Genomic DNA, 22,647 nt, shown 5'->3' on the forward strand with positions numbered 1-22,647 from the left:
TGGTCCATGGATTGCCCTGTTCTTCTCTGTTTTTTTTTTCTTTTTTTTTTTTTTTTGTAGCTACAGATTACATCTTATTCATTTCATCAAAGTGCAAGAATCACATTGCGAGGAGCTAACAACAGAGACAGCACACGGAAATAAATCAATGCTTAGGTCCCCAACTGTTTGTTTAACTGCCTGTAAAGAAAACACCTTCAAGAGGTAAATGGGGAATACTGGTTCTGCCAGGAAGCCTTGCAGGTTGGGGCACAGCCCCCCCTTCCCTGGAGCAGCACAGTCGATCAGATGCATTTTCTAGCCGAGGATAAGTTATTTCTACCAGAAAAGGTCATAGCACTTAGCAGAGCTGTAAAAGCCCTTTATAAAGGAGAAACCGAGACCTACAAACACAAAGCAGCTGCCCGAGTCACCCAGCGAGGTGCCAGATCTCCCGAGAGCCGGTGCGGTGACCGAGGGACGGGGACACAGCTTGGCATCAGTGCTGAAGGAAGGTCCAAACCCAGGCAGCTTCCACCTCGCTTCTCAGCGGTGCTGCCCTTTGTTTCGCTGTTTTCAGCCCGGGGTTAACAGACCCCCCGAGGTCGGTGCCCAGGCTACAGCCGAGGAGTTGGCAGGAGCTCGCAGGAAGGACACCCGGTCAAGGGAGACCACAAAGGGACCTTTGTGCGTGCAACTGCTCGGGGATCTTCCCGGAGGGCACTTGTGGGGCTCAGAAATCAGAAGTTTGAAAGCCACCGAGTTAGCTGGTTACCAGCGGGCAAATGACTCCCAAGAGTTTAACAGAAGCGTGGGCTGCTACCTTTAGCCACAGCTTTATTTTCTCACTCTGCCAGGCAATTCCGCCCCAGCGAAGTTTTGACTAGAGCTGGAGGGAAGAGATCCTTGGATTTACAATCCAAATTGCAGCAGCTGCCAGCGTACTCATTCACGTGAGCTTTTGAGAAGAACATTTCTTTGAAACTCTCTCTTTTAAAAAGAAGGCTAAAGCAATTTGCTTGCAGAAAGCAGGCGCTACTGCGAGAAGACAGATGCCGTTCCTCATTTCCAGCAATACTTTCACATAAGACCAAAATACTTGGCACAAAGCACCCGATTAAAGAAATGCCATCGCTGATGGCAGATGGTACTTCTCATCCCAATCCGCAGCCGCCTGCTAACGTTAGATGTAATCTGCTTGCAAACACAGTGCGTGCGTTTTTTCCAGATGAGCAAGCTTTACATAAGTTTTCATTGCCCTTATTTTAGTTTGTTAACAAACATCCATTCGTTATGAGCAAACAGCCTGATTACAGTGTTATCAAATGAATCCCTGCTGCTCACCCCACCCTTCCAGCACCTGGAAACAGCAGCAAAACAGCCTTTTTTCCTACCCCACATTGTACCACCTGCTTAAAACACCTAGTTTTAAGCTGTCCATGCTATCAGGAACAGGGGGGAACCTTGAAAGAACTCGATTTAAGGCTATGGCGCTAAATTACAGCAAGATTTTCCCTATGTAAGAGGCTTGGGAAATATTCCAGGCAGCAGGCTGCTCACCTTTACTTTAGAACAAAATGAATTCAATCACGTATCGATTTGCCGAGTACCTTTGCCCCAGTGGGAACTCACCGCGGATCCTCCTGTAAGTTCACTCAAGTGTGACTCTACGCGGCAAGAGCGATGAAAAACAGGATTTTCTTCAAGGAAGTTGCACTTCTCTCAAACTCATTGAACAAAGCTGTGCCCTTGCCAAATAGCGGCTGCTCGAGTTATGAAAGAGAGTTTGTTTAACAGAAAACAAGTGAATACGTGTCCGACTGCCTTTCTCTTCCTCTTCGCTGGCTGAAGGACAGGATCGTCGAGGCCGGAGGCGGCTGCTTTGCTAAGTACCCATGGACGCTGAGCTGAGTCCATGCGAACGCAGGGCGTTAATGCTCATTTGGGGCAGACGTTTCAGAACCAGCCAGGTTTCCCAGAGCCGTAGCAAAGGGGATTTATAAAAAGATATTCTATTAAAATAACTTTTCCCCCCACTAATTCTCAGAGTCCCTCTCCCCAGTAAAAAATGATAAACCAACGTCGCAGATTTGCTTGTAAACAATGCTCCCATTCGCCACCAGATCTGAAAGGGCACCATTTGGATGCTTTGAACTCTGCTCTCCAGAGAAGCGCGACGGGCTGGCTGCCTGGCGCCTGTCAAATACCCGGTGCCCAGCTTTTAACAAGCTACCAAGAGCTAAAGGAAGTCTGTTTTTCCTACACTCTCAAGCGCTGAAAACGCGCAGGTGCAACTTGTTCCCGCTGCAGTAACTAGAGCTAGAATTTAACAAATTCTATTCTCTTGGTTTCAACAGCCATCCATATCCTCCTCCAGCCACCCGCAGACATTCTGAAACACTCAGCAGCTGGTCTTCGTTCCGCGGAGCAAGTCGCACAGCAAGGAGGCAGCGGAGATCATCCTTCATCATCATCATCAAGGAACAGCAGCAGGAGAGATGGGTCTGGGTCACAAATTCTGCCTTTCTCATGAGCACCAGCTCCATTCCCTACCCCAGGACACCTGGTGGACTTGGCAGCGCTTGGTCAGACTCAATGATCTGAAAGATCTTTTCAAACCTAAACATTTCTACGATTCTATACATAAAAGTCCACGTAAGGTGCTCACTGCACCACTGGTACACAAAGGGTTTGAAATTCCAACCTATTGCGGACTTTCGGTACTAATTTCCGCCGATGGTCCATATAACACAGGTGATTTATAAAACCTCCACAGGAACCGGGCAGCAGAAATAAAGACAACAGAATAAACTTCCTCGTTTTTATTCTGCAAAGCAATATGCACATCTTACAAACACAAAATTAACCTAGGAGAGAAATGTCATTTCCAAATCGGCTACTAACCTTCATGCAACAAGACAAGTGAAATGTAAGAACAAAACAAACAAACAAACAAAGCCATCTTAACCCCACAATCACCTGCAGAGGGTTGAAAACCAAGGCTCAGATTTTCTATGTAATGCCAAAGAAAAACGCAAAAGAAAATGGCAGCTTTCTAAGAACAAGAAAACACGTACAAATAGAATCAAAACTGATTCAAGTCATAGTTAAAAAGAAAAAGAAAACAAAAAAGGAAAGATCAATATGATCTGAACTTCAATATTAAGTTTTTACTCTTCTGTTTGGCTGCATTTAACTTTTGTACATTGCGCCTAGGAACAATCCGATATTCCTCAGTATTACAGCATTTCAACCCGATGGACACCCTCACCTCCCCGCTGCAATACAAGGGTGCAAAGGGATAAACTAAGGCCAAAAATTACAACTCTCTGACATTTCCCCCTTTGTGGGTTGCAATCTTAGTATTTCTGGGTGCTGCAGTACAGCAGGTGATAAATTGCAAAGCAGGCTCCTCTAATTACCAAATAGCAAAACCAGATTTAAACAAATTTCTGTTTTCCCCAACGCCAAATTCCAGTTAGAAAATGTGGAGTTTGATTTTTAATTTGCTGAAACGGAAAGGACCTAGCTTTGCCTCCCCCCCACCCCCCCCACCCCAAAGGACTCGCGTTACGCTGGGTGTTTTCTAGGTATTTCCAGAATTTGCAACATCACCCCGGATCTGTTTCCTATTCCTGCCTTTGGTCCCCAGACCAAGCCACCCCGGCGGGCAGCTCTAGAAGTCAGTATTCATGCAGGAGGCTGGGCACGCGTGAATTAGGAACAGCTCGGACACTTCTCATGAGAAGCCGTCTACCTGGTTTGACTTCACCCATTCGTCTCAGCGAAGCCATTATCAGCCCATAGCAGCACCAGGAGAAAACTGGAAGCTTCATTTTATCCCTCGACTTCAAACTAGGCCGTCTCTAAAGCTCTGCCTTAACATCCCTGGAGAAAAACGCTTGTTAGTTAACACCATTTAAGTAACTGAAATTCTCTAAAGGAAACATGTTTTGAAGAAAAGTGTGACTATTTTGCTTCAAACGCTCTGAAGACTCATGAACTTACTGAAGTCCCATACGTACAGACCAGCAGGGTACCACTCAATAGCGTCTAAAGGTAATAAACTAAGAATCTTATGCCAGCATAACTGAGACTCTGAGATTTTTGACTTGGGTTTCTTCTTTTGCGTAGTTTAGAGCAAGAGGAGGAGGAAAAAAAGCTTATGTGTATGTATGCAGACCTACAGTTATACTACCTGACAAGAAAGCCGAAAGACAAGATGAAAGGTCAATTAAGGCAACCAGTGAGATTTTAAAAGCAGCGGCGGAAATGTCTGCAGGAAAACCCCGACTCCTAAAAATTAAGGAGGCTACTGAATAAGAAGCCAAAAAGAAACAGCAAAAGCTGGAATGAGAAAGGGAGAAGTGCACAGAAGAAAACGTCTGATTTAAGAATGGACACAGAGAAGAGTGGGTGTTTTACTGTGTGGTTTCTTTGACCTTACTCACAACAGCCCCAGTTCTCTCCCCGTCATCTTCCCCCGAGTGGACAGCATTAAATGGAAATCGGACAAAGCTAATAAAAGTGTCATTTTCAGCTGCCCTTCGGAGATGGATGGAGAGTCCCAAAGTGAAGCTCGGTAACAGACTATGGGATTTCTTTTCCTTTCATTATTTGCACTTGCCCAAGGCTGTGCAGAGCCCCAACAGACTGTTAATACAATACATCTTTTTACTAACTTTCACTTTCTAGAAAAAAAAAAAAAAAAGTTTACAGAAAGCTGCTCTGCAGCAAAGATGCACAATCCTGGTTTGAGGGCTGCGGATGGGAGGCCAAGTGGAAAGCTTTCCAGATAGTCTCTATGCTGACCGATTCTCTGGCATTCAGCAAGCCAAATGGAAAAAAAAATAAAAACCAAACTTAGCACTTTTCAATAAGAAACATTTTAAAATGGGACTTCACTTCTTTTTTTTTTTTTTTTTTACTATGAATAAAAGCACAAGTTTGTCCTAAATACAGCACTATTAAAATGTGACTATGTATTTCTTTTTCAAAAAAAAAAAAAAAAAAAAATCTAAAACGTTGATATCTTTTTCTTGCAAGCAAGGAGCAAATGGAAGAAAGTATTAGGCCACACAAATACACATTTAATTCATGTAGTAGATTGGTGGCTTTGGAAATGCAGTATTATATCAAAGGTGCATACTGTTTCAAACACACTGTACATATCATTGGGCAAAAAACCAAAGATCTGTTGGGTTTGTGTGAGACACTTGCAAAGGCATCTTAACCTGCCCAGATGCAGCTAGACAAAAATATCTTGCTCTGACTATATGTAGCCATATCACTAAACATATCTACACAAACATTCGGCTATGTCCACAGGTAAAGACTGGAAAGTTTCCCGCCGCACTACAATGCGGAACAAGTGCATCATCTGACCTATTCGGAATATACTTTTATAAATATGTACAAATCAATTACAGGCACTTGAAATGTCTTTGGTTGGAATAAACCAACATTGCAAGATAATGTATTCACAGAGTGTTAAGACCCATTCTGGGTTCAGCAGGCAATGATCACGGTTCTCAGTCATTCTCAGTAAAAGGAGAGGATGGATTATGCTTCTGACAAAGCAACCTAAGCAAAAGAAAAAGAAAACATTTAATTAAAGTCAAATTCTTAATCCCGTAACAGTGATATTACTTATCTCCATGCAGCTGGGCATATCTGTCCTTGCTTTTTCAAAGAGCCTTGAAAAGTCTAACTTGGAAAGGAAATCAAAGTAAGTCTGAGGGTGTTCTGTACCGAGCCTAATGAATTAAAAAAAAAAACAAAACAAAACGCTCAAACGAGCTCATACTACAAAATATCATTAAGATCAAAAGGTGCCAACATTAACTTCCTACTTCACAATTAAATATACTGATATTTAATCCTTCAAGCAAAGCGCAGGTCTCCAATGCAGTATTCAATACTGACTGTTTCAACGGCTTTGTCATTTTTTCAAATTAATTCTGATTAACAACCATTAGAATCATGTATCGTGTTTTATTCAAAGGTTTCAGTCTGTTGTGATAAAAGATAAATAAAACTATTCACTGCTTCATACAAAACGGTGCAAGTAACATCAGAATTACGGCAGAAGAATTGCATGGCAGCACTTACTGAACTGCAATAATCCACGTCTGCAGGAGAGAAATCTAACTCTGAGGATCTACAACGCACGTATCTGTATTTTGCAGCTCCCATCCGTACTGTCCACAATGAAACACCCCCGTCTCTTTGAAAGGGAATTAAATCTACATCTCCAGAGACAAGAAAAACCACCACTCTGCGCCGTGCAGGAAAGGAGGTTTCCTGTGTTTTCTGATCAGAGTCAGTATTTTGCTATTACACAGACTCACCTTTTCAGAGCAGAATTCTGTATTGCTTTGCCTCAGTTTGCTTGGTCTGCCTTTAATAACTGCATAGCAGAACATCGTAATCACCATCACAAAAAGAAAGTAACTGGTGTGCATGAGATGCAGGTTTATTAGAGAGCGATCATCCTGCACAGAGAATTAAAACCATTTACTGACAATGCACCAAGAGTTGGCATTTTATATTAAAGCAATAATTATCAGATCAGCACAGAAATTACTTCATGAATCAACCTTCTTCCCCCTGCGCAGCTGGCGTCGTAATGAAAGAGATTCCTAATCGTGGCGTATAAAGAGCCAAAATCTCCTCATGTTAAAAATCTGTACCGGAGATCTCTTCCCATGCACTGTCAGCGTCTTTTCTCAAACGATTTGAAAATCTAAATGTTAGTTATCAAAAGCTGTGAGGCACATGGAGATTACATGGAGACCATCACGCCCACCAGGGGTAAAGCAAACCCAGCTCTGTCTCAACCCTTGCGCTACACAATAAACCACCACCGAATATGACTATTTTAGGACACGAAAAGAATCACATTCCATTAAACCAGAGCAAAGCACTTATTCAACATAACGTATAAAAACACCGTGGCACTTACATCTGGAACTATAACAGTTAGTTTGGGATTTAAAGCATGATACACTTTTCCGATTGCTCCTTTGTAACACCAGAAAGGGTTATAATCTTGTGCATATTTTGTATTGGAGTCCCTGGCTGTGGTAAAGATCTTGTACCAAAGCGTAGCATTGCTGTACGTCTCAGGAACACAATGTGGCGGCTGACTGCAGAAAAACAGAAAGAATTAGCACCCCACTTGCCATCCTCCACGTTCAGTAAGGGTAACTTTTAGAATTGAGTCAAGCCCAGTCTCCTCAACAGCAGCACGGTTTTATTTTGGACCTTCCGAAACAACAAGAAAAAGCAAAGCTTAACCAAAAGGCTGGATAAAAAACCATGTGACTCCTATACTAAGATTAGAATTTAACTGCACGTTGTTCCAGTAAGTCAACAGCCCACAGCTGAACTAAAAAAACACTGGTTTTCATAAGGCGTCACACAGCCGCGTGAGTCTATCCAGTGGTTTTCCAGGGTACATTGAAGAGTGTCAGAGAGTCTAGAGAAGACAAAGGGAAACTACTTTGATGAAAGGTCTGTACCTGCTGGGGTATGGCAGCAAAGCAGCATTCGGCTCACGCTGAGCTCTCAGCAGCGAAGAGGATAAGAACCTTAGTGTCAAAGCCTTAGCTCTCACACGAGGCAGTGAAACTAAATTGTAGGGTATCTTTCTTAAATATTCACAGATTCTTTTGCTCCTAGTGAAGTTTAAATCACAGGTAGCACGTTGAAAGGCAGGTAGGGGCTACAGTTCTAAACACCCACAGAAAAATCTAGTGTTGCTAAAAGACAGCAAAAGTCTTAAGACTTGGGGCCGGGCTCTTCCTGTGGGGGAAGGCAGGCAGGTACGTAATTTCCATGTTCATCAGAAGGTAACAACCTCAGAGAACCAGCTGAGGCATTAACCACCCAGTAACCGGTCTATGAAGGAGTGTTCAAAATGCACTTACACTGTGACAGGAAACACGCTGCTGGCTGCCGTCACAGTCATGCAGGTTGTGAACACGACCTGCTCGCAGTGGCCGTGAAGAACGCAGTCATCTGAATTCCAGGCAGCCGGCAGGGTGAACGTAATATTTATTTCCTCGTGGGATTCTCTGCCTTTGAGAGAGAGAGAAGGAAAGCTGGGTTTTGTTCACACAAGTATCTGAGCAACAATCGCTAGGATAAGGACAAGAGGCAAACGGCTAAGGCAGCAACCATCACCCTGAACCCGCACCTTTGAAGTCATCCAGGATCTTCACTATCAACAAAGAGAGCACACAAAGAAAGTTAAAAACCAAACCAAACCAAACTACACTACAAAAGCCCCAGGTGCCGGTCCTTCTAATCTCTCCTGCCCCCAGGAGTGGGGTGATTAGCCTCCTTTCAGAAGTTAAAACTCACTACTTATAAGTGAATTCATGCACGTTCAGAGAACTTTATTAGAAAGTAAAATCGCATCTTCAGCCTTTCTCCTCCCAAAGACTTTATCCCACATTCGCTTTTCCTGACACTTGCTTTTCAAATTGGAGATATTCGTGTAGACAAAAAGGTGCTAGCAGATATTGAACTGCAGATTAAGTAGCGTACGTTAACTCCACGTGGATATATTCATACTGAAAATAAATCCAGGCTACTGGAAATGGAACTTGCATTTGGTAGCTCTTAAGGCAGTAACAAAATAACAACATAAAATACAGTAATAGAGATTTACAGCTACAGTAAATGTCTCTTCACGGATCTCTCAGGTTCAAGAACACCTTCAGGCATTAATATAAAATGCAGCCCTGGCTAAAAGCTAAAATTCAATGAGGTTTTCTTATCTATTTCTAGTAATTTTCTACAATCTCCTGTCAAAACTTAACAGCAGGGCCGCCACACAGCAAATCAGTCTCTTCACGCCACAGAAATTGTAACCATCTTATTTGTTGCTGTTGGCAAGATTAAAGCTTATTCATGTAGGCATTTTAGATAAACTATTTTTTTTTTGACAATGTGCTACTTGATCTCTAATGTATATACAGTAATGCCTTTAAAATGAGAGTTAAGTGCTTGAAGATGTATCAAGATAGAACTGAAGATAGCCACTGTAGAAGCTTTTTGCTGCTTGGAATTTTGTTGGCTTAAAAATTACCTTCCATTGTCATTAGGTTAATCATTTAAAACTGAAAAATCTAATCTTGCAAACCTGCAGGTTCTTTTCCATTCTGGATGCCGGGAAAAGTTTTTCTAGCAAACAAATGAAGGGCTTTATATAGGAATTTACTTACAACAAATCTGGAAACACATGTATGTTCTAAGCAAAGGATTCATCTCACCAATAATAAGCTGGTGATTTTTTATTTGATTACATAGTTACCATTCAAAGTTAAAAAAGCCAAGTCTTGCATACCTGAGAGTCCGATTTGGTGTCCAAAAATGGTGGAACTAAGATGTGTGACATTGCGAGAATATCCGCCAAACGGTCGGAGCGGGTCCAGCGTCAACGTGATTGTAACAGAGATGTTTATTGGACCGGAGTCCTCAAGAGTCTGTGGAGACTGTGTAGAAGATCTCGCCTGCCCACTTGTCACGGTACTTTCTGGAGTTGTGGTATCATTGATGAGATGCTTTAAGGTTTCATTCTCAGATATACAGAAGTCCAAATCATTAAACCTCAGGAGGAAGGTATTCCAGTCCTTAAAACAAAGGTGAAGATTTCAACCAGATTAGCGAGTTAGCTGTTTGCTGCCGCTTCCCTAGAGCGGTGCAGACCTTGATGTGTACCATCCCACCGGCAGTTCCAAGCCATTTAACAAAAACTACACGGCTCACAAAGCAAGCACAAATACTGCCACGGCTATCTAAACAACAGGGCGAGTTGTTTACACAAGTCAGACGTGTTCAATCCCAGCCACCACCTGAGCGCTGCTCAGCGCAGCAGCGGAATATCCTCATTTAAGCTACAGAAGGAATATACGCCTTGGTCCGCCCTCACCAGGCTCGGGGTATGAGCGGTTTCTAGCAAGGTTTCCCTCCTTACAGCACAGTACTACTAGGTAGGAAGTTTCACAAACAAGCGAGCTGGCACAGCAGAGTAAGAAAAAGAAAGGCTTCTGGCCATAGTAGGGAAGATCCATCTCCGATGATTCGGCCTCATCCTCGAAATAAAACAAGACTATTCAAACGTTCGCACCAACAGCCTCTTTCCTTATGAAATACAGGCAAGCATAAATGAAAAAAAGTCTCCCATAAGACTGTGCACTTCCATGAGAGGGGAAAAAAAAACCAAAAAAACTCATTAGCTTTTTTGGGGGGAAAAACCCAACTCATTTTGGGGGGAGAAAAAAAATATCACTCATTAGTTTGGGGCATGTTTTTCAACTTAGTATTCCTCCCATTTAGCTCAGGAACTTTTTGTACCTACCTCTGTCATTTCTGGTGACTTGATCTCCTTGATTTTGAAGAAATAACCCAGTGTCAGAAAAGCTATCGCCATAGCGCTTACACTGATCATAAAGACCACAAGCGGAGGTCGACTGCTGATGTAAACCTTCAGGTTCTCCAACAGGTTTATGTTGAACATTATTCTGATTGTTCACCTGAAAACAAAGAATATTACAACAGTGACTGGGCTGTGTGTGTGTTACAGGGCGGGGGTTTGTAGATCACATAAGACAAAAGTTTGACAGGAAAAAAAAAAAAAAGGAATCTTATACTAAAATGAGATTCAATTATATGACTCTGTGCTGCTCACTGAACACAGACTCAGTACGCCTGAAATTAAGCACAAATCAAAGCACGCTTGACTTCACCTTCTCAGCGCCCGAAGTTCCCAGCTAGGACCAGATTCTAAGAAATGAGGACAACTTCTAGCCCAGCCAAATATCGCTGATAAGCAACAAACCCAGTTCTTTTCTTTCCCCAAATACCTAAGCAGAACAAATGCCGCTACACCTGAATTCCAGTAACCTTGGAATTCATCAAATTACAGTGCGGATGGAGCTGTAATGCGGCCCAAGAGATCCAACTTCGTACAGCCTTGCATCTACTTTCAAAACTGAGGCTGAAACCTTAAAGCTCCCCCTTACTCCATCCCTAGACTCCAAGGACCAGACCTTCAAAATGGGATCCAAAAAGCAGCCTACATCATTTTAGGCTTCTGCGTCAAGAATTCTGTGGTCAGGAACACCAAACTAACTGCATTAGGGTGGAGGCTGGAAGAATCCCTTCTTTCGTCGATTCTTGCAGGATCTAGAGAACTTTTGCTAGAGCCTGTAAACAAAGAGAGGACCTTACGCATGCTGAGGAAAAGTACTGAATCATTAATTTTTGTCCAAAAAAATTGTATTTTGTCTGATTCCTCTTCTGAATTTTCTTTTCATTTGCCGAGCACAGAGACCCAAACTAAGTTTACTGTATCGGCTTCCCCACCTGCACTCGCAAGGAAAAGCAAACAGCCCAGTGTTAAAGGGCAGCCTTGCGCCATCGGCTTCAGCAGCTCTGCAAGAAGGAGCTTCAAGCAAACCTCTTATCTTCGTCTTACCGAAAATCCTGCTTGAAAAGGCTTTTAACACCGACTGAACTACAAAGGCAGTAACTGTTCCTAGCAATGTGTTGCTTATCCCTGAAATTCATAGGAAAAGGCAAACTTCAGGACTGGCACCTAAAGAATTCAGGACTGTGACCGGGTGACGTGTGAGCATTCATACAGATCTGATAACATTTAATTAAGCCAGGGCCCCTGCTCCTTGCAGGTCTGCGTGATTCTCATTGGCTTTTCTTAGAAACAGGCGTCATTTACAATCCAGATGTACCAGGCTGAAGAGTGGGAAGCCTGGGGACAAGAGAGGGAACGAGTTTTGAGAAAGAGGGCAAGGGAGAGAGTGATCTTTGGTCTGATCTATTGATTTAAAAGAAAGCAAGAGAAAGGAAAAGGACAAGCTTTCAGATCAAGTCTTTTTCAGGTCCCACAATGTACAATGATCGCCTTCTTGTGTACAATCAAGATTTCACTGCCGGAAATGCTTCTGTTATTCTTAACAGAAGGAATATTGACAAAACCTGCAAAACTGCCCCAGAGAGGGGGAAATTCAACTCACTGAGAAGAGACACGAGCTCCTGTGGCAATAAGACACCACTGAGTTGTTCGTGCTGACCTTCCCCATCTCCTCCCCACACACCTACTCGTTCTCCTCGGTGGAATCTACTGAAACAGTGCTCACTCCAGAGCACAACGCCACGGCCTGGGTTCACTATTTTGCACCATCAGCTGATTTTCACCCACCCTGCGAAGACCAGAGAAAGCCGGCAGGAACGACTGGGTGCTGCAAACATCTCTTTACAAAAATAGAGTGTGTCTGAGAGTGAAAAGCACGGTGCAGAGAAAGGATGGAGAGAAGGAGAAGAGAGGAAAGAAAAGGCGATGATAAATGTACACCCTACCAGAACTTCGATGTCTGTCCCAGACCAGCTGCTATCTGGTCAAAAAAAGAGGCCAGTGAAGGTGTCAGGAGGAGGCAGGAGCGCGAGGGAAAGGGAGAGCTGGGGCTGGTAAGGATCATGCTGGGGACGATCCGCACTTCTCTACGTTCTGCCTCTTTATCTTGTCACCGGCAGCAAATTTCTTAAATGAGCCCTGGCTAAAAATCCCAAACGTTCCATCTCGAAACACTGGAGACACATGTTGAGATGGAAAACAATCAAAAGATAAACCAAAAAGCAGAGTTGTATTCAGCGTTCCCTTCTGAATTTCCTTTTGAAAATAACACCACAGATGCAGGCTTTATTACGGCATTTAATCAAAGCTGAATGTCACCCACAGCATACCCAGAACTGTGATCCCTTTTTTACAGGGGCTTCCAACAGCTCCATTAGCATGTTTGTTTACCACAGGGTCTAACATCGGCCATAAAACTGGATGCGCTGAAAAGCATACATATAAAAATATTTGGGCTAATATTTTTATGTAAGAGATCACCGGCTTTTAAGTGCCGGTTGCTTTAATATGCTCCCATAACTCAACGGCTTTGAAAGCAATTAGAAAATGCTATAAGCTGCAATTTCCAAAGTGTAATATGCCTTTTGAGCATTTATGTGAGAAAAGGGAACAACTGTGGATTTCAATACTAGAGCTGACAGGAAAATAGCAATCGGACACGGTGAGTGCAAACCAGAACCAAGAAGAATGTTTCCACCCTGCTGCCTGAAGAGCTACCAATATTTCATGAAATAAAATGCTTAAATAACACCAGTTATCAAAGAACTTGTGAAACAGATCAGTGCATACAAACCAAAATGTATATTCCCACTAGATTTTAGGGGTTCGGTTAATGGTCCACGCACTTCGACCCCTGCTTTCTGTTAGGGCCCGTCAGAAACACAACACAAATGCTATTTTTCTACCAGCTCTGGTCGTAACCCACAACTTGCCCTGTGTAAATGAATAACCTAAAGAATATAATTTAAACTTTTACTTCTTTTTCGCACAGTTAAAAAAAGAAACCCAACGCTATTACCTCCTGGCAGGTCAGGAAAGCAAGATCAGATTTCACTTTTTAGCTAAATAAATAATTTAGAAAGCGGCTCTAATAACTGCCGCCTGCCTCTCTCCGCTCCGGCTAAGCCTTTTAATACTCGTGCAATAAAAATCGCCACAGTCAGCCTAACAAGTAGCTCAAGCGCAACGGGAAGAATGAAAACTGCCAGCCCGGAACATTGGCCACCAACTCCAAAGTAATTGCTCGGTATTGAGGTGTATCCGTCAAGACAAAATGCCACGTTCAGGCAGAGTTACAGCTGACGGTCCTCATCGGGAAACCTCATCGGGAAACACTGGACAGGCGCCGGAGAGATGTTGTGCTCTTAAATCAGGCCCTACAAACCCTGGAAATTCCGTTAAAGAGTTAAAAAGATAAAAATGGTAAAGGATGGAAATACACAAGAGTTAATATGTCAGAGTCCCTGGCAAACACAGAATTAGGTAACCATCTAAAAAGCAAGGAAATAGCCACTTATTCTACAATTTAGGGGAGTCTTCCTTCACAATAGTTCAAGATTGAACGCAATAACCTCAAAGAAGCACCATTTTTGATTCCTCCTCATTTGTGTATGAAAGGGTATAAAAAAGGTAACTTCTGAAATGGACCTATGAGTTTTTCAAGAATAAGTTACAAATAAGGAAAATCTTGAAGTCTATTGCAAAGACCAAGAAGTCAATAGAATGAGTCACAGCAGATTAAATTCCCATTTCAGGGATTAATATCAAAGGAACTGAATTCCTAACAACAATAAAAACATGCATGCTGTACTAAAGCAGGTATTAAAACTAAAATTGTAGTTGCCAAAAGGAAAAAAAAAATTTAAAGAGATCAAAGTAAACATCTGACATAATTTTTACATGTTTCTTGCCATAACATCAACTACAGCCTTTCCACCAGAAAGCTTAAAATCATGTAATTTCCTTACAAATATTTCTCCTTCTTGTTGTGCATGTAAGACAGTCACAGTCTAGAGGAGAAAAATATTTCGGGGGGTGGGGGTGGTGTTAAATAATAAAAAAAACCCACCGAAATATCTTAAGGAAGAAAATTGTGGGTGGAGAAAAAGGGCAGCAGGTCAGCACCAACCCATCCCAACGCTCCATCAAGACCTCGCGCGTTTTCTAAGCCTGAACCTCTTATTGCACATAATAGCGTTTAATCTTAACTGTGCAGTTCAGTTTATTTATAAATCAATTATGTTTTCAAAGATGTCCCATTACTACGGTACAATGTGGGTTAGGAAATGGGTCACATCAGGGTTAACCACTTTGAATGAAAATAACGTTGCGTGCCAGAAAAACACTCATAAACACAAATCAACCGAACTGCGATTTTCCTAGCAAACCATCCATAAATAACATGCAAACAAAGAAATGGTGTTGATTGCAAACTAAAGTGCCTCTCGTTTAAGAACAGTAAACAGCAGCAGGTACCAAAAATGTCTCTAATTTGGTTTTCTTCTCCTCAAACCAAACCTGATGTCTAACACCTAAACCACTAAAATAGTAAAGGAAAATAGATCGGTTGTGTTTGCTGTGAAGCTGCTTATTAAAGTTCAGAATATTCAAAATGGTCTGTCAAAGCTTTATAAAGACTAATTAATATCTATATCTCTCAATCTAATATCACCAGCCTATCGAACAGAACTAGCAAAAGAAACCTCACTTGATCTTGCAAGGGAAAACAAAGCCTCTGCTGGTTCTCAGAGCAGCAGCAATTATTATCTTTATTATCATAATTTTGTATTATAATGTTATCTATTATTATTATAAACAGGTTAAAAATTAAAATTAACCAGAAGTTTCTAAACTCACCAGACGGCTGCCCTTTCATGCCCTGAAATGAACTATTCATTTCTACTACATGAACTGTCACAGCTTTTACGGTCAGTTTCTTTCAGAAATTGGGGAAGGCTAATCAAGGTTGGTTGGGTTTTTTTTCTTTAAGTCTTCGTTAGAATTTCACAACATAGTATTTTTATCATAAAACACAGGCAGTTGGGAGGAGAAGTGGGGTTTTCCCACTGATTTTATAGGAAGACTTACTTTCCCATACTGCTATCCGTGGAAACAAAGAGGTGCCAGCACCTGCAACTGTTTCAGTTCGTATTTTCAAGAAGCGTATCAAGACCCTGCAGGATGAAATTGTGCAACCTAAAACCTCTGTCAGCGGCAGAGGGAACCTCCAGAGCAGAGCACTTTTTCTGTCCACCTGAGCCTCTTCCCCTCCTCCTGTCCTTCAGCATTAAAAAAAAAAAAAATAAAGTCAACAGACTCATAGTAAACAGCACCAGCATTCTTCAGAGAGTAGGGGGAGAGAGGTAATCGGGGCTCACGGAGGAAGAAAGTCGATGAAAATATCACCTAGGATCCTTCAATCCACCGCACCCAAATACAACCGAAAGATCAGCAGCCAGATGTGCACAAACACAACACGGCGCCTCCCCCAAGACTGCTCCAGGAGGAAGCCCCCAAGTGGGAGATAACAGCGCACGGGCTCAAACCGGTCAGTGGCTCATCGCCGCTTTCTGAGCTATTTTATCCCATACGTTTGTTTACTGCCAAAAACCCCCACCGTCGTGCTAGAGCCGGGAAGCAGAGAGTGCGGCAGGAAAACAGCCTGGCCCCTTTGCACATGCCAAGGGCACGGAGGGAAGACGCTGTGCGGCACAGAACAAGAGCAAGAACATCACCTGCTGAAAAGGAGCTTCTTTCCTCGCGGTATTCTGATAACGGAGTGGGTCAGGAAGCAGATTATTAGCAAAAGGCTGAGAGCCCGGGGACTTGCAAGAACAGAACGAAGCAAAACGCTTCGTACTTTAACGAGACGTTTCTTTTCACCTCTAAAACCACTTTTCAAAGCATAATGAAGCATTTCAATATCCCCAAGAGCTACATAAACAGCAAACATTTCAGTTCTACCCATAAAAGCAAGCCAAGGAAGGGAAGTAATTTGGTCAGAGTTATAGTAAATTCTAAGGATCAAATTGATACTGAATTTGCAAGACCCAAGTTCCTGACTGTAACTCTTGCTAAGGACAGAAAACTTACAATGAAAAGCAGATGAGTTAAAAAAAAAAAAAAAAAAAAAAAGGAAAATTTGTGGCTCAGACATTACTCAATCTGTGTACACGAAGTTTCCAGATACTTAACGGCCCTTCCCAACAAACCCATGTTGTAGCTCAACGTGTCTGTGGTGGATTTGCCACAGGCACCTGAGCAGCGCGTCAGCTGATGCTCCTGGAACAGCACCCTGGATTTTCATTTACCACTTAAAGAAAAATTTCCGCACAAACAGACAAACGCAAACAAGTTCCAAATACTAGTTTTTTTAAACGCTAAAGGTTTAAAAAAAAAAAAGAACTAGAAAAGGGTAGAAAAGCTATAAGCCAAGAAATATAAACAATGCAAGGAAAGCCTTTTTTCACTGGTTCAACGAACCCCAAATTCTGCCTTACGTAAAAAGTGAAAAACACAATTTAAAACATCCCCAGCTGTAAAATGAACCTCTGGTTGAAAATAGACATTTTGCTGCCAAACTTTAAGGCGGCAGCCCTGTTTGCCAAGTGAGCCTGTGCCATGGGAAAGAGCACACTTTCATATGCAAGAGCTCTGGCTTCGGCATTTTTAAAACCTTCTGACTTTTACAAGTCAAAGTCATGACTTATCATAATCTTAATCATCCAGGTTCCAATAAAACATACAATATTAGAGTCAAGGACTGTGAAGTTGTACTAAAAACCACTATTCTGGTTACTGTTGCTTAGCATGAGAACCTGGGAGAGGAAGGCAAAAGGAAAATCATTCAGTTTTATAGGATCTGCCCAAGTTCCAAGAGAAATCAAATCCTGCGTATAGTGTACTGACAACAGGCAAACAAATGCAGTTTACAGAAAGGCTTTGCTCAAGAAGTATGAAAAGTCTCAGTAAAGGTTTAATAACCAGAAACTGGTTTAGTGACCAATTTAAGAAGGTTAATCGTTGACTTCCTTAAGGAAGGCGGTACAGAATTCAGCAGCGCAAGTACACAAAAATGCCAGAAAAAGGCTCTTCAGCCTGTTTGTAATGAGAACGGTGGCTTGTAACGGGAACTGTAAGGCGAGGGAGACGCAGACAGATACACAGCTTGAATCACAAGCAGAGAATGACTGACAAGTGGAGGAAATGGCAGCTTTAGAGAAGATGACAAAATTCTGGATGTAGAAAGGAGGTAACGCTGCCTGTGTGAGAGGAGTAGGAAAACAGCCAGTGGCCACTAGCGAAGGCGGGAATACAAACAGCAAAAACGACTGAAATAAGGGACTGAGGTAATAGCCAAAATATCAAGGATATGGCAGTAACGTCACCATATCTGTATGCTTCACCCACACTGGTCAAAAGAAATAGGACTTTCAAACTCATGCAGGTAAGTACAGTCTCCGTTTTACAGGTAGATAATTAACAAAACCTGACAAGCCAGGGCATACGCAAGTTTTTGTCCAAAACAGAACCCAGCAGTTCCGAGTCCTGGCAAACAAGCTTTATTCACCGGTCAGATCGCTCTTCTCAAAACAATGAGACTCCCACCTACAGAGATGCTTTTGGCAAAGGGAGATTTGGGAAAAGCAACAAAATTCTGACACCAACGAGTTTCCTGAATGCTTAGTCTAGGACTCATTTAATAAAACAGCTTCATTTCTAAAACAATTATGGTATTTAATAAAAAATAAAGATGCTCACAGCTAACAGCTCCGCAGGAACACTGTCGGGGAGTGTCTGGGGAGGGAGCCGTGCTCCATCCGGGGGCAACGGAGGTGCCAGTCACCCAGCTCACACGGAGGACACCGAGGTCTGTCTGTCCCTGCCTTCGGATGCTCCTCTCCACAGGCAGAGCACACTGGCTATTTTGTATTATCTGGCGGCATTTCCAGTTCTTGTCTTTCAAGTGGGAAAGAATGGCATTCCACCGGCCCTGAGCCACTCCTCAAATTACGGGAAGTAACAAAGCTACTAAGGTCCTAATCCTCTTTGATGGGACTAAATCTAGTCTCGCAGGCACAATTCAGTATTATCTCTGCTCAGTCTGCCCACAAAAAGTTGTCCCCTGTCCTGCGGACACCTGCTGACCAGAAGCTGGGTTGCAGCCATCGGCTCGGTCCGGAGACCCGAGGGAAAGCAAGTGGATGGAGGTGGCTCACAGGATGAGCCTAGAACCATTTCGTACATCCAACCTGGAAGCAAAAGGGTTAGTACCTATTTCCTATAACTTAACCATTTATAGAAACGCATTGATGATTTCCCACAAGAGACAGGCCCACGGCAGGCTCTCATCTCACGATCCACTTCCAATTGCAAAACTTCTCAGAAGTTCGACGATGATGTGGACAGTAATCCTTAACGAATTCTTATCTAGACTCTAGGTTTGTCTAACAGGGCAAATTCACCTGTACAACTACACTGCCAGAGCTAATCACGCAATTAAATTTCCCCGGAGAAGACAAGCCCTTAAAAAGCAAACAAAGGGAAAGGGGGAAGAGAGAAGCTGCGCTGTAATCTGTTCTTCCCCTTGCCAGGCAGAAATGTTTCCCAGCCTGTCCATATCCCTCGTTGCGATACACGGTGCAAATTTAGCGTCAGGTATCCAGCAGCCATGTTCCAGGCATGATGCACCAGAAATTTTATTACTAAAAAACCATCGTAACGTCTTTAGACAGGAGTTAAATCAAAAAAGTAAAAGAGAATAAAATACAGGCATGTAATGAATAGCAAAAAAACCCAAAACAAAACAAAAAAAAAACACTAAAAAAAGAACCAACGAAGGAATCACTATTCAGAAGCTATTTTGAAACGGAAATATTTTTAGTGCTACCGGAATTACTCTTTCTTACTATTTTTTCCCGGTACGATACCACACATACAAAGTTCAAGCTAACAACCTTTAAAAACAATAATTAAGTAAATAATAAAGTAAAACTGACGCTAGGATACCCCAGCCCAGCCAAATCACACCGTTTATCGTTATTACCGCGCCGATCTGAGCACACAGCGCTGGAAGCGGGGCTCTGCGGCGGCGGGGAGGGACGCGCCCGGCTGCGGGCCCGGGCTCCGGCCGCGCTCCCCCCGTCACGCAGCCGTCACCGGAGCAACCCCCCGCCCCTGCCCGGCAGCGGGACCCCGGCGCCGAGACCCGCAAGACCCCCCCCCCCAGGGCGGAGGCGACCCCACACCCACCGGGCCCCCGCAGCCGGGGAGGGGAGGCCGGCGGGTCCCCTCAGCCACCCCCGTCCCCATCTTACCGGCGCCCCAAGAGGGGAAGAGGCCCCCGGGCCGGGCGGGCGGAGGCCCGGAGGCAGCGGCGGGGCTCAGAGGCGGCGGGGCTGCCGTGCGGGCGGGCTCTGCACCATCCTCCTGCCCTGAGGGGGCCGCGGGGAGGGGGCCGGGGGCGGGGGGGGAGGCCGCTACCGGCGCCGCTGCCCGGACGCCCGCCTCCTCCGCCGCCGCCGCCTCCCGCTGCTTCCGGGGACGCAGCCGTGACCTCTCACCCCGGCCGGCCGACGGACGGTGGCGCGGGGGGGACAAGCTTTGCGGCGGCGCCGGCAACGCGCGGCCCGGCTCCCGCCCCGGAGCCGACGTCGCCCAACCCCGCGACCCTCCGCCCCTTCCCCGGCAAAAAACATCCAAGAGAAGGGGAACGGCGTGGCCAGCGGGACCGGGGCAGCGATCGCCCCCTGTGCTCGGCAGTGGCCAGGCCCGTGCCCAGTTTTGGGCCCCTCACGACACGAGAGACACTGAGGGGCTGGAGCGGGTCCAGAGAAGGGCAACGGAGCTGGTGAGGGGTCTGGAGCAGGAGCCTGGTGAGGGGCAGCTGAGGGCGCTGGGGGTGTTCAGCCTGGAGAAGAGGAGGCTGAGGGGAGACCTTCTCGCTCTCTACAGCTACCTGAAAGGAGGGGGTAGCCGGGGGGGTGTCAGTCTTTTCTCCCAAGGAACAGGCCATGGGACAAGAGGAAACGGCCTCAAGTTGTGCCAGGGGAGGTTTAGGATGGCTATTAGGAAAAATTTCTTCACGGAAAGGGCTGTCGAGCATCGGAAGAGGCTGCCCAGGGCAGTGGTGGAGTCACCATCCCTGGAGGGATTTAAAAGCCGGGCAGACGTGGTGCTGAGGGACACGGGGTAGCGATGGGTTTTGTCAGAGTCAGGTTGATGGTTGAACTCGATGATCTGAAAGGTCCCTTCCAACCTGGACAATTCTATAATTCTACAAATACCTAAAAGTGTTCAAGATGAAATCCTTAAAGCAGCTGACTTAACAGAAGGAACCAGCAGAATAACACTTTAATGATAACGACGCCCAGGAGAGGAGAACCTGAAGTCCTGCTCCCTGGGAAAAGCAGCAGAGGGGAGCGAGCCCGGCCGCGGGGGATGCAGAGGATGGAGGGGTGGGTGCGCCTGGGACAGAGGAGGCTCAGGGGGATCCTGCCCATCTCTACATCAATCCTGGAGGGTGGCAAGGAGGCAGAGCCAGGCTCTGTCCAGTGAAGGGACAAGAGGCAACAGGCCACAATCCAGGGAAGGTAATGGCGCTCCCAGCCCTCCAGCATTACCGAGCTGGTTTAGCCGTCATTCGGTCTATCGTAACCTGCTCTTCACTGCAAGGACAGCTGCAGCACCCCCCCAATTTACCTGCTCACCCCCCCCGACTGCAGCAGCTTGACGAGCTGCAAAGGAAGTGTCTGTCAGTATCTCCAGTAGTTGTGGTACTTCAGAAAGGTAACACCACGGTATTTCCCGAAGCTCGAAAAGGTCAGAAGTCACCCTGTCCAAGGACAGTACTGAATTACTCGCCTTAGTTAATAACTGACTCCCTTCTTGATCGTGGCTTTGGGAAAGAAGTGGTAGCGCCAATGCACATTTGGCAAGGCTCTCAGATGATAAGAAAAACCCCAAATCAACATATAGACTACTTCTGTACACGGCTCTGACAAAAGGATGGTGGCTGTAGATAAAGCAAAAAAGTTCTTTATCAGATGGAACACTGCTTCCCCTCCCCTCAACGGTTTTAACCCTTATTTTCAAATTGCTGTTAAATAGTACTAGCTTTATCTATCTATCAAAAAACCCCAAAAAAACCTAATTACCTGTTTTACCTCCAGACAGGTCATTTGCCTCCCTGTGCCCCTCTCCTTTAGGCATGAGATACAAGAGAATTTACACTGGAGAATTAGTAAACATTGATTCTTCTACCAGTTATCATCAATTTAATTTCATAATTCAGTTATATGAAACCAAAGACGTTGTACGGTTTAGTTAACCAGTACTTCCTGCAAAATAGGTTCTTCACTACAGCAAAATAAATGGGTAGCTCGCAGGCAAAGAAGTAGTTTATAACTTAGGATCTGAGTCCTAGTAACGAGCTGCAGGGTCTTTGTTTTCAGTAATGCTGAACTAGTAGCAGTGGGCTGCTGAAAAAAAAACCCGAAGAATTTTTGATGCTGTTACTGTCACCAAAGCACAGCATTCCAATTAATTTTAAGATAATATTTCAGTAAACTCTCTGGTTCAAAAGCAACTTGTTCATAGATACTATTTCATAACTTTTTGCATCCCTGGGGTCTCTTACTGTATCTCATCCCAAACTGGTGTGTGGGACCAGAGCATCTCTATCCTATAGTGATGCCCAGGACCTCGAGCCTGGAGCAAGTACCAGCCCGATCTGGTACCGTGTACTAGAGGGTTCGTCAGCTCACACCGAGCCCAGAACTGCCACGACCAGCACCTCACAGCAGCCCGTGCACGATGGCTTGCCCAGCCTGAATTCTGCAACGCTGGAAAGATACTCTGCAGTTATTACTGGGGCAACTGAACTACCTTTTAAGCAAGAAAAAAAAAAAAAAACAACCCAACCAAAAAACCTATTTACCTGTTTTACCTACAGACAGGTCATTGTTACTAACCAGCCCGCACCGAGGGTAGGAGCACACCGCTCCTGCTGGCTAACCTTTAGCTGGGATGGGAAATCCATCTTACCTGCCTCGCGGGGCACTTGGAGCATGCTTTGCTGAAAACGTTCCCACTTTAGTGGCTTGATAACAAGATGGCATATGAATTAGAGATATTTAGTTACAAACGCACCAGCAAGTCGTTCTTAAGCACTTAATCACTACAATGATCTTTCTGCAAAGAAAAAGACATCGTTACCTAGACTTGCA

At 44.4% G+C, this 22,647-nt stretch overlaps 1 protein-coding gene across 2 annotated transcripts; it reads right to left on the reverse strand.

The window, feature by feature from the left end:
* Positions 1-2,786: 2,786 nt before the first annotated feature.
* TMEM248 (transmembrane protein 248) lies at positions 2,787-22,598 on the reverse strand. 2 transcript variants are annotated; one of them, XM_063342236.1, is made up of 7 exons: positions 22,466-22,598; positions 10,349-10,523; positions 9,335-9,620; positions 7,911-8,061; positions 6,944-7,127; positions 6,330-6,473; positions 2,787-5,562 (listed from the first exon to the last, which is right to left on the reverse strand). In XM_063342236.1, the coding sequence occupies exons 2-7, from the start codon at positions 10,505-10,507 to the stop codon at positions 5,542-5,544; spliced, it is 945 nt and encodes a 314-aa protein (XP_063198306.1). In that variant the 5' UTR covers positions 10,508-10,523; positions 22,466-22,598; the 3' UTR covers positions 2,787-5,541. The 2 variants fall into 2 exon arrangements, with proteins under 2 accessions (XP_063198306.1, XP_063198305.1); XM_063342235.1 differs by lacking the exon at positions 22,466-22,598 and adding an exon at positions 19,738-19,968.
* Positions 22,599-22,647: the final 49 nt, after the last annotated feature.

The sequence above is a fragment of the Chroicocephalus ridibundus genome, chromosome 7, assembly GCF_963924245.1.
Source record: "Chroicocephalus ridibundus chromosome 7, bChrRid1.1, whole genome shotgun sequence".
In the NCBI taxonomy this organism is placed as follows: Eukaryota; Metazoa; Chordata; class Aves; order Charadriiformes; family Laridae; genus Chroicocephalus; species Chroicocephalus ridibundus.

Coding starts and splice junctions, on each gene's coding strand:
- TMEM248 (XM_063342236.1), bottom strand. CDS start 10,507: ATGTTCAACATAAACCTGTTGGAGAACCTGAAGGTTTACATCAGCAGT. Junction 9,621..10,348: donor AGTCACCAGAAATGACAGAG/GTAGGTACAAAA, acceptor CTTTGTTTTAAG/GACTGGAATACCTTCCTCCT. Junction 8,062..9,334: donor ACACCAAATCGGACTCTCAG/GTATGCAAGACT, acceptor TCTCTCTCAAAG/GCAGAGAATCCCACGAGGAA.